A 12,211-nucleotide genomic window follows, 5' to 3' on the forward strand; every position below is an offset into this window, starting at 1 on the left:
TATTATAATATATAATAATCAATTTAAAATTCTTATAATCAATATATTATATATTTTTAATTTCTTTTAACATCTTGTTTGTATTAATTAAATATATTATATTATCAGAATTTGTTTCAATTATATTTTAAAAGTTAGTTTATCAGCTACCACCAGTTAGTTTATCAACCATCAACTAACTTATTAATTAGTTTGTCAAACATGGTCTAAGTGAGTAACAACACCAAGTAAGTACCATAATAAGGTTAAAGTAAACAATAAACAATAAAATGTTAAATAATAAATGATTAAATTCCTCTAAAAAACAATCATATCCATTAATAATCAAATATAATTCACTTAATTGATTTTTTATTTAATAAATAATTAATATATATATATATATATATATGTGTGTGTGTGTGTGTATTAAAAGTCAGCATGATGTAGTATTACCATACGTATCAACCGAAGTTGATATAGTAGTACCAACCAACTGAATTGATAATGATTGGTTGGTTTGTCATGGTACAAATTTTACCCCTCTACTTTTTTTAGTGGGGATTTGGGTCAACCACTCTTAAGTGAAAATAAAATTATTCTATGTGGAATTTGGGTTTGAGGTTCCATAAAAATTAATTAAATTTTTTACCAAACGTTTATGACTATTTTTATGTTTGCATAGAGGATTGGAGGGGGCTAGGCACCGACCTGTCCCCCCTGCTCCCTCCGCTTCTCGTTGGGTGATGATGATACGTAGATGTGCATCTTGTTAAACCGAGCGAGCCATTATGTTTCGAACGTATCACGTGATGGTAACGTCATCTTTTTGAACGCGTCTCACTTTTGTAAGGTGGCTTCAACAAGGCAACCACAATTACAAGAGCAAAAGATTCTAGACGAAACAACATAACTAATTTAACATAAATTTCTAAGATTGTAATTAATTTGGAATGTTCCAATTCCATATATCGATTACATGGAGGTTGTTATTTGAATATGTTGTTATTATAATATACGAGTTTACTAGTTTATAAAATATAATTTGACTTTCTCAATAGTGGCACCATGAATCGCCTTATAGTTTAAATTAATTTTGTAAATTTAAATTATATATCTATACTATATTATAAAGCATTTGATAAAAAATCTTAAAAACCATTTTTTATGCATAAAGTACTGTTTATTGATGCATATTATTTAAAATTCAAGATCACAAGTAATTATCCGTAAGTACAACTTATTAAAGCTTCAATTTTGAATTTGTGTAACTAACTATAGATAAACATAATTAAATACGGGATAAACATCTCATTTTGAATATAAAAAATCTAAAATATAATTAGGATAATCATTAGTCATAACAAAATACTTAATTATTATCTTTATAAAATTATATATTTTTAAACGATAAATAAATTACTTCGTTATTAATTCTAAATTAAATTATAAATAAAATATTGAATTAAAGAAATTACGAAAAATATTAGAACTTTAAATTGTAAATTTGATACTAATATATTGATAGACTTTATTTTCTAAATTTTTATGATATCTTTAAGTTTATATTGTATTCAAAAATAAAAACATTATAACAAGCTTTTTCAAAACCACTAAAAACCGTATTATATTGACAAAGATAAATAATAAAACGAAATATTAAAATTGAGACATATTTTGCTATATTATGCGAGCACCCTTCTAGTGTGTGTGTGTATATATATATATATATATATATATATATACTAGAAGGGTACTCGCACAATGCAACGAGATACATCTTGATTTTAATGTTTCGTATTATTTTTTTTTTTGTTGTTTCAGTCGATGTTATAATATGTTTTTACGTGGTTTTGAGAAAATGATAATGTTTTTTTATTTTTGAATAAAATATAAATATGAAGATATGATACAAGAATTGAAAAAGAAATATTGATATTAGTACCAAACTAACTATTTAAATTTTCTCTTTTTTATGTATTTCTTTAATTCATTTTCTTTTATTTTTAGTTTAATAATATAATTTTTTTAAAGATCATAATTAAGTATTTTGTTAGAAGTTAATGATTATCCTAATTATGTTTTATATTTAAAATCAGATATTTATCTTTTATTTGATTATGTTTATCTGCAGTTAGCTATATAAATTCAAACATGAAGCTTTAATAAGTTATACTTAAGCATGATTTACTTGTAATCTTGAATTTTAAAGTAATATGGATAAATAAATAGTACTTTATGCATAAAAAGTGACTTTTAAGAGTTTTTTTTAAATGCTTTATAATATAGTATATATATATATATATATATATATATATAGAGAGAGAGAGAGAGAGAGAGAGAGAGAGAGAGAGATTAAATCATGTGAGAACAAAACGAGATAGAAAACTGTGAGGACTGATTTAAGGCTAAATTGGTTTTAATTGAAAGTTGTTTTTAATTATAAAAAGTCATAATCGTTATTTTAGTAATAGAGATTCACCAGATGAAACACATTCATCATGCTATTTTATCTTACGAAGTAAAACACAATTTTCATAAATATCATATTCCACCTTATGAAATCCAAACATAATGTTCATATACATGCTATTTCACCACATGAAATCAAACATAATTTCATTTATAATTTATTTCACCTCATGAAATCAAACACAATTTCCATCTATATGTTAACACCTCATGAATCAAACATAATCTTCGTCTATATTATTTCATCCCATGAAATCTAACATAGTTTTCAGAACATAAAAAAAACTCACGGTGGCTTCAACACATGCTTCAAGAATTTATTGGATCCAAGGGATCTTCTCTTTTACTGGATTGACGGTCTTTAAAGCCTTCAAACAACACTGTTGCACTTAAATACAAATCCAAGAGTGATTTGCCAAATTCTATCTCCCTTTTTGATCCTACCTTTTTTGTTTCCGAATAAGCCAATCGATCAATCTCTACCCAACCTTCAAACTCCTAACCTATGGCACCGAACCTTCAAACTTCTCTATTATCGATTGATCCCTATGTTTAAAGCATCGATGATCTGTGGAGTAGGGGGTGGGCCGATGAAGCCCAATTTAATTATTGACTGGATTCGCAAAAACCAATATGCCCTTCCAATTTCAATTTTAATCAATAATAAAGCATATGGTTCTAAATTATTTCAAAATTACCGGTCTTTCTTGTCTATATACTAAAATCAATAAACAGCTTAGATTGGTTTTCACGATTCTCAACTTTTTTTATGATTCTTATTTGATTAGTCCTATATATATATATATATATATATATATATATATATGGAATTTCAAATACAAACTCTCTAATTAATACAAACAATATAAACCAATCAGTTGTGATATTTTTGGAAATAATGAAAGTTTATTTAATGATCTAAACATTATAGAAGATGAATAGAGTTCATTCATTATGATCAACACTTTAAATCAGAAAACAATCTAGATATTTATGAAACAGAATAATAGTTAGACTTGACAGGATGTTGGGATTGGTTTTTATGGTTTGTACTAAGAGGGTTTGTATTTAAACTATATAATATTAGATAAATAGTGAATTACACTAAAGGTCCCCGTGGTTAACTCAAAATTTGGATTTGGTCTCTTAAACCTATTATCTACATTGGTGATCCATAATTTTTCATTTTCATAACACTCACGGTTCATCGAGTTAATAATCCGCCATTACTTCATCAAGACCATGAAGGTTCAAGTCTACCGGTTTGTTAGGATGCCTCACCTGCATATCGTAAATAAGGTCCATTAAGTTAAGGCATATGCCTTTTATAAGAGGGCAATTTAATCATTTTACGTATTATTTTTTTAAAAATAACTTAATACTAAATATTTTATATAATAAAGTAAATTAATACTCTCTCTCTCTCTCTCTCTCTCTCTCTCTCTCTCACACACACACATCTTCTCAAAAACATCAACTATCTTCAAGGTTTCTTATATTTGGGTTTGGTACCATCTTTCGTACATCCTTAGAAGTTTTCTAATTAATTTAGGGTTGTACGTTTAGATTTAGGGATTCTAATTCAAGGTTTGCTCTTGGTTTTATTAATGAATTTCATAATAAATTACTTTGATGAACTTGAAGATAGATCAAGATTAAAGATGACCAAGATGAACGTTTATCAAATTCAATCTTGACGAAATTGCCCCTCATGAGAGGACCACATGGGTTGTGGCTAACAGACCTCAAGTTAACGATATTAACTTGAGAGACCACTAGTGTTATTAAAATGAAAATTTAGAGACCTTAGATGTAGTTAGTGCATTTAAGAGACCATATTCAAAGATTAAGCAAACCACAGGGACCAACAATGTAATTCCGTCTTAAAATAAATAATTTAAAAAAGTAATGTCACGACAAAAGTTTGACCAAAATAGTCAAAAACAACCTTTTGTGTTGTCAAAAGACATCAGGTTGCCATGTAAACATGGTCACGAGATAACTTTTGACCCGTGCCTTTTTGACATCGGCTTTGTGAAGGCACCTTTCTCTAGTAAAAGTCTCATTATCGACCTGTAATCTTCTATCAAAGAAGGCCTTACATACATTAATCAGATTTTAACGTAAATGCACTCATGATGTTGATTCTCAACTACCCATGTCATATTTCACGCCTGACGTACCTATATGGGCAATGAACGTGGATGGTGGGTACCGTCGTCTCATATACCTCTGTTATGAGACTTGCATCACAAGTAAAATGTAATAAATCTGTGTATGAGGCTTCACATACATGATATATGCTTAGAATACAATAACATAAGACATAAGATTACATCTACCTTTACCACTAATTATTTTTAGGCAATGATGGCTCACCAGATGAACAAGAACTTGGAAGATATCATTTTTTGACTAATATATACGTCTAGATTGAGTTTGAATAAATAGATTTTTTATTATTTTTTTAAATATTGGGACGGTTTCTAACTAACAAACATACAATCAAAGTTTGGTTAATCAAAATCTTGTCTTTTTGTTTCTTTGTAAACCTTAATGCATTCAAAACAATTTCGATTTATAAAAGATCCATTTCAGTTATAAACGCTCATCCAATGTTGATTATTTTCATCACAATTGCTTACCATTAATAATCAAGGAAGGAGAAGCGACGATTTAACCATAAAGTCTTTCGGACATGCTTTCAAAAATAAATTTTAAGATCTGTATTGGCACGTATTCGAAGACAATTTCTTGTTCTACAAAAAGGGATTCACACTACCATCAGGAGCGAGCAGGTAAATGTATGTCGAGGCGCTTGCCTGAAGTCGAACTCACACTACAACAGGACGCCACCAATTGCTAAGCGTTCTAATAGACTATTTTATAACACTTTGTTTATAAGACAAAAAATTAAAGCGTCCTATCAAAAGGCGTTATAATAAATTTATAGGACGCTTTTGGGCGTCCTAACAAGCTTTGTAAAACACTTTTAATACAAAACGTCATATTAACAATTTTATATGATACTTTTTGAGAAAGTGTCCTATAAACCCATCTTTTTATAGGATCTTTTTTCAAATAACGTCCTATAAAACTATTAATGTGATGCATTGTACTAAAAGTATCCTAAAAAACTTGTTAAGACGCCCAAAAAAACGTCCTATAAACTTATTACAACGTCTTTAGATAAAACGCTTTACATTTGATCCTATAAATTAAGTTTTATAAAGCGGTCTATTAATACGGTTAGCAATTGATGAGGTCCTATAAATCCAATTTTGTTGTTGTGCCATGACCTTCCACTTATTCTAAAAGAATGTTTACCTTCTTAACCGTTAGACCTATGTTATAGGTACAGGATAATTTCTTATTTCCGTTGCACCTTCTCAACTCATTTATCATGAATGCCTTTAGCAACATGAATTCCAATGTTCAGTAACGGATCAATGGGTTGTATGCGATGTATAGCTTATTGTTAAAAGATATTCACTACATGAGGAGTCTATGGACTACTAAAGAAGTGGCGAACAAGTACGATGCAAGACGATCAAGAACGAGACCTACATATAAGTACGATATGTATCGTATATTTATTGTGTTGTCACCTTTAATTTTATAGAATACCCTAGTTTGGTTGATTATAAGATCGAAGATTATGCATTTGGCTTTTTTATAATTACGGTTTAGATCGTAGACTAATAGGTGTAGGTAACAAAATAATGGGTTTTTAGTCATTTTATGTGGATTAATAATGATAAGATATAACTTTATCGAACACATATTAAAATAAACTATTCATTTCAATTTATTTTTGTTTTTAAAATTGTAAATAAAACATCACAACCAAGAAAGATAATTTTGTTATGATTTATCTATTGATACAAAGCTATAATTCAGCCCAAGTATCATATTTGGTTATTTACTAAAATCGCCCTTAGAAATATATTAATAGAAAATATGAATTTATCAGACAATATATTTCTTGTTCTTGTTATTCGTCTATAACGATGTTTTTTGCATGTTCAGAAACATCTACGACTAATAAACATAATATGTCAAATCATTGAGTAAAAAAAACATTACTTGTATAACTACTTTGGAATTTTCATCGAAAAATCACCGACTAATTTTCAACGGAACCCAAAAAAGTAAAAAAGTTGACTTCCACCACAATTCGTCACTGAATTTTTAGAAAAAGAATAAAAAATTTATTTCGATAACTTTCTCGATGGATTTCCAATGGATTTGTGATGAGTTTTTTACTTATTTATTACAACATTTTAAAACTCTTTATTCAATCAGAATTTTTGCAGAAAATAATAGTGAAAGCATTTTTCTTAAAAGCAACACTATTATTGGAAATATGTTCATATGTAGCATTTATTATTTCCAAGTGAAAGAAAAATTTGGCGCCGTAATCTAACCCTTGGTTTCTCTAGGGACCAACTTTGTTAATTCATGAATAGATTCGGGACCAGAATCGTAATTTTCAGTTTACTTTTCAATGAGAGAGAGAAAAACGCGGCTTCAGCGGAGTGGATACGGAGTTATGAAAATTTGTGCTTATAGGCCCAAGTTATGATTTATATACATATTACCCTCTTACTATAACAAACTACAGAAAAGCCCCTGAAATTTGTAAAATAGTTCATTCAGATTTTCAATTCAAAAAAGAATTGGATGCTCAACGGTCTCATTTGCTTAGGGGCTGTTTGACAATTGTTGAATGGTTTGGTACATAATGATTAAGAGACTCTCATAATATAGTGCAAAATAAAATATAATTGTTTGGTAATTGTGTACAATTAAATTAGGGCTCTTAATGGTTAAGGAAGACCCATGATACAAAATCATTTAGAGGGTTTTAGAACCATTAAGAGACATATTTTTTTTTTGTCAAACAAGATTCACCTCTTAACAATTCAGAGGTTGCCTCTTAATAAAACTATTAAGAGGTAAACAAACAACCCCTTACTGTCATCGATCTTAACTTTACTAAGTAGTGATTAAGTAAAAGAACACTCTTTAAAATGAGAATTTATGTTGAAATGTCTTTACTCTTTAGCAGACCCGTTCCTGACATTGTATAGGCCCTCGACGAACGTAAAAACAGGGTCCATCGCAAGAAACAAGGCTTTTAACAACGATTTTTTTCATTGCTAAAAGTCCATTTATCATCAGAAAGAGTAGATAACAACATGTCGTCGTTATAACTTGTGGTGGAAACATGTCATCGCTAAAAGGCGCATCGTCAAAACTCACTTTTCTTGTAGTGACCATCGGTAAGTACGAAAAAAATTCAATAAATATTTTTCATTAGTGTAAAATTGAGTACAAGAAATGCTAATAATTTAATGAGAAAAGAAATATTATTTATTTTTATTATAAATATATAAGAGAGTACTTAAATTTACTTCTTATTAGGTAATTTGAAACCAAGAATATAGAAACTATGATTGATAAATTTTTATAAAAAGTAAGAATTTTTTAATTCATAACACGAAATATGTGTTAATTTTGATACAAAAAGAGAATTTGTGTAAATGAAGTAATCGTGAGAGTCAATGAGAGATCAATAATAAAGAAGATTATCAAGGCTTTTTAGACAAGTAGACAGATGAATATCAATAAGAATATGAAAGAAAAGATGACTCATTGAGATCTAATAAGAATAAATAATGAATTAAACATATAATATGCAAACTCAACAAATGGTTGTTTGAGCACTTAAAATAGAATCTTGTGGTGTGGTGGAATTCCGATGAAATATACATAAGTCAAACAATTGATTAAAATATTTAAATTCTATTTTCCTTCTTTTTTTGCTTAACTAAAACAAGATGTTAAAGTTAAAAGTTTATAGAACATGACATATATAAGAGACAATATTAAATACATTTAGTAGAAAAAATTTATTGATTAATCACAAAACCATGAAAACACGTCATAAATTATAAGAACAATAAATTGATTGTAAAATAACAACAAAATATATAACAATAATCAACAAAAACAATTAGAACGACATAACCAAATAGCAGTAGTTAATAGAAGCAGAAACTGATAATAATATCCAACAAAAATATATAGCAATAGCAAGCACATGATCTTAACGTTGAATTGTTGAAGCACGAAAACAGTCAACAAAAATAGTAATAACAAGCATATGATCTTAACGTTGAATTGTTGAAGCACGAAAACAATCAACAAAATTATATAGCAATAACAAACACATGATCTTAACGTTAAATTGTTGAAGCACAAAAACAGTCAAGCATATAGAGATAACAATAGCCAAAATCATTGGACCTTGTTGGAGATAAAAAAAAAAATTAAAGAGCTAATAAACAATAGCATATAATGAATGACCAATTAATTCATTTTATTTTCTTCTCAAATGTAATTAGTTGATATATTTTTGGGCCCTTATTATCTACTAAATTCTTTTTGTCTCTTATTATATGTTACAATTTTTTGGGTTTCTTTAATTTATTAAATTCTTTTAGACTACTATTGTATTTTAAGGAAAAATTTTGGGTTTCTGATATTTTTAGGCTTTGTGCATGCGCCCGTGCTGCCCTCCCCCAGGGACAGCCCTGCTCTTTAGGGGCTTTTGAAGTATAATGACTATAAAATTAATTCCTTCAGTGATAAATGAAAAACAACCAACCTGATTTATTTTATCATTTTTGAGATATACAGGGTCTAAATTTTCTGTAGTAGATAGATATGGGTAAACATGTTATGATATCATGTTTTTCTCTGATATTGTGTCCCAATTTGATTGAATGTTACATCCCTAACATTAGACTCGTTTGATTTGGTTTTGATTCTGTAATCTCTCGTAAAATGTGGGTAGTAAATGCAATAAACTTGTAAGATCAGGGGCGAGAGTGAAACTTTTGCCAACGGAAACGGAGGCGGAGGTAGCTCTCGGAGATTATAAAGTCGATAAGCCCACTAAAGCACATACGTCACTCCATTAAGAAAAATTATAATTCGACATCCAAAACAAGCTAGAACATGAATTGAATTCAAACCCATGTACAAGATCGAGGATGATGAACATCATCACCCTGATTGATCCTACGATTTACAACTTACGATTCAGGTCAACGTCTTTTCTGTAAATTTGATCCCTTGATTACGACATTCAAAGAAGATGAAAAGAACCAAAAATTAAAGAAAGTTCAGCCCCTCCATTATTACCCGTGTCTTTCGAATTTCCTTTTTTGTGTATCTTCTCCGTTCTTTGCGCCCCACGTAAAACCCTAAAAACTACTGGTTTCCTTCAGGTAATATATCGAACACCTGGAGAACAATGATTTACTTCTTGTTTTGGTATCTGATTGATATAACAAGGCATATGTACAAGTCTACTTTCATGTCTTACAATTTTGGATGTGTGGGAGTGGGACGCTTTTGCTTTAAGTTTCAGGAAACGGGTTGCTGTTTATAACGACTTTGATGTTTCCTTTTGATAAGTAATTATGACGTACTGAGCTGTTCTTATCCTTGATTTGTTTTCTTTATGATTTTTATAGTTGTATGCAGCCAACTATTGCAACTGGCTTTTGCCTTCCTTTGGGGAACAAGTAGTTTCTCTGAGCTCTGTTTTTGAATTCAACCTTCTTCTGACTTGATTTCTGACAATCTTTGTTGTTTGTTAATCAATCGATAGGGCTGGAGATTCAGATCATACTTATCGTTCTTCTTCGGGCTAGGTTGGGTTTCAGCCTCTTAGATCAAAAGAGCAATCGATTTCGAACTTGAAAGTATTCATCTTGATGTACTTAGGTGATTGAAGTGATCCGATAGTTATTGTTCAACAATTTTGTTCCGACCAATCTTGAAAAGGGTTAAAGGTGGTTTCTTGATAATTGCAGGAATTTTGGCGCTAGTTAATAATCTTGAGTTACTGGATATATATTTGTATTCTATTCATAATGAATGATGCTCAGACTAGCTCCAGTTCTCTGCCTCCATTCATCTCGAAGACGTATGAGATGGTGGATGATCCTTCCACAGATTCTATCGTCTCCTGGAGTCAGAGTAACAAGAGCTTCATCGTTTGGAATCCACCTGAATTCTCAGGTGAATTGCTACCAAGATTCTTCAAGCATAACAATTTCTCCAGTTTTATCAGACAACTTAATACTTACGTAAGTTTCATAAATCCTTTCAATTTTCTTGATTCTTGGCTGGAATATGTTTATATATTTGTTGTTGGGGTTCTAATCTAACAGGGTTTTCGAAAAATCGATCCTGAACTGTGGGAGTTTGCAAATGAGGATTTCATCAGAGGCCAACCACACCTCTTGAAGAACATTCATAGAAGAAAGCCGGTTCACAGTCATTCGATTCAGAATCTTTCAAGCAATGGGGCTTATTCGAATTCATCTTCTCCACTGACTGAATCAGAGAAACTTAGATACAGAGAAAAGATCGATGAGCTACATTACGAGAAAGAATTACTTTCAATAGAGTTTCACAGGCACCAGCAAGATCAAGATCGAATCAAATTGGAAGCACGAGCCTTAACCGATCGTTTGAAACACACTGGCAAAGTCCAAAAAGATATCCTCTGTTCCTTAGATGAAATCTTGCAGAAACCAGCTCTTGACTTAAAATTCGAAACTCAATTTGCAGAAACAAATGATAGAAAAAGGAGGGTGTCGGGTGAAACTAATAATGATCAGGTTTGTCCTTTTGATCTCCCGATCCGCGAGACACTAACTGCTGAATCCCTTTTGGCATTAGACACAGAATTGGTTGAGCATTTGGAATCTTCCCTCACGTTGTGGGAGGGTATATTGAAAGAGGTTGATGAAGCTTTTGAGCAACAAAAATGGCGATTAGAGTTGGATGATGAGGCCGCATGTTGTGCCGATAGCCCAGAGATCTGTTATTCACCGATGAACATTGAAATAGGTGGTGGTGAGATTGACATGAATTCCGGTGCAACGGAAGAAGAGAAAGATGGGAATGTTGTGGGTGTTAATGATGTGTTCTGGGAACAATTCTTGACTGAGAATCCAGGTGGTTCGAACGTGGTGGAGGGTGATAGCAAAGGATTGGATGAATACGGGAAGTTCTGGTGGAAAATGAAGAGTGTAAATAATCTTGCCGATCAGCTAGGGCAGCTTACTCCGGCGGAGAGAACATGATGGTGGAGGTGATTGTTGTGTTACCGTGTTGTCATTTTAGTGGGTGATTGTAAATTATGAGTGATCTTTTTAGGGTTTTGTACAGATAAATTATCAGGTTTTGATGAGTTTTAAGTTGGTAAATTCAGAAAATTAGGCTTCTATGTTTTGTTCGATATCTAAATCAAACCAAATGTAACGGGTGGTGCCTGATTGGTTTGAGTTTGGCTCTAAAGGTCAAAAGTATCTGAAAGTCCCAAGTTCAAATCCAAGCATGAATAAAAATCCCCTTGTAGCCACGAAGGTTCAAATACGGTGACTCCGGGCTATCTACAAAGCAAGTGGTTGCCCTGGGATTAGTCGGCTCGCATAGCGGGTTGGATATCCAGGTTAATAAAAAAAAAAATCAAACCAAACGTAAGAGGTAAGATATTTGTAGTAGAGTTAACGTAAGAGGTAGGATGTAGGAAGACTATTTCCTTGAAATCCCTATTTTGAAAAATAATTAATTAGTTACAAGAGAGAGGGGTAGAAACCACACCTGATACTCGTAATTTTCCACGGATAATACGATCGGGTTGGGTATCTGATTCCAGTCCCCAGCACAATAT

At 30.9% G+C, this 12,211-nt stretch overlaps 1 protein-coding gene across 5 annotated transcripts; it reads left to right on the forward strand.

The window, feature by feature from the left end:
* Positions 1-9,460: 9,460 nt before the first annotated feature.
* LOC112523638 (heat stress transcription factor A-4a-like) lies at positions 9,461-11,753 on the forward strand. 5 transcript variants are annotated; one of them, XM_025133314.1, is made up of 5 exons: positions 9,461-9,749; positions 9,999-10,049; positions 10,136-10,251; positions 10,341-10,616; positions 10,701-11,753. In XM_025133314.1, the coding sequence occupies exons 4-5, from the start codon at positions 10,401-10,403 to the stop codon at positions 11,619-11,621; spliced, it is 1,137 nt and encodes a 378-aa protein (XP_024989082.1). In that variant the 5' UTR covers positions 9,461-9,749; positions 9,999-10,049; positions 10,136-10,251; positions 10,341-10,400; the 3' UTR covers positions 11,622-11,753. The 5 variants fall into 5 exon arrangements, with proteins under 5 accessions (XP_024989082.1, XP_024989085.1, XP_024989083.1 ...); XM_025133317.1 differs by having other exon boundaries at positions 9,461-9,565; XM_025133315.1 differs by having other exon boundaries at positions 9,461-10,049.
* Positions 11,754-12,211: the final 458 nt, after the last annotated feature.

Source organism: Cynara cardunculus (assembly GCF_001531365.2).
Source record: "Cynara cardunculus var. scolymus isolate 2C chromosome LG 12, CcrdV1, whole genome shotgun sequence".
Lineage (NCBI taxonomy): Eukaryota > Viridiplantae > Streptophyta > Magnoliopsida > Asterales > Asteraceae > Cynara > Cynara cardunculus.

Bases quoted from the DNA above. Each gene is read 5' to 3' on its own strand.
- LOC112523638 (XM_025133315.1), top strand. From the start codon at position 10,401: ATGAATGATGCTCAGACTAGCTCCAGTTCTCTGCCTCCATTCATCTCG. The intron at 10,617-10,700 runs GTAAGTTTCATA...CTAATCTAACAG, and splicing joins TCAGACAACTTAATACTTAC to GGTTTTCGAAAAATCGATCC.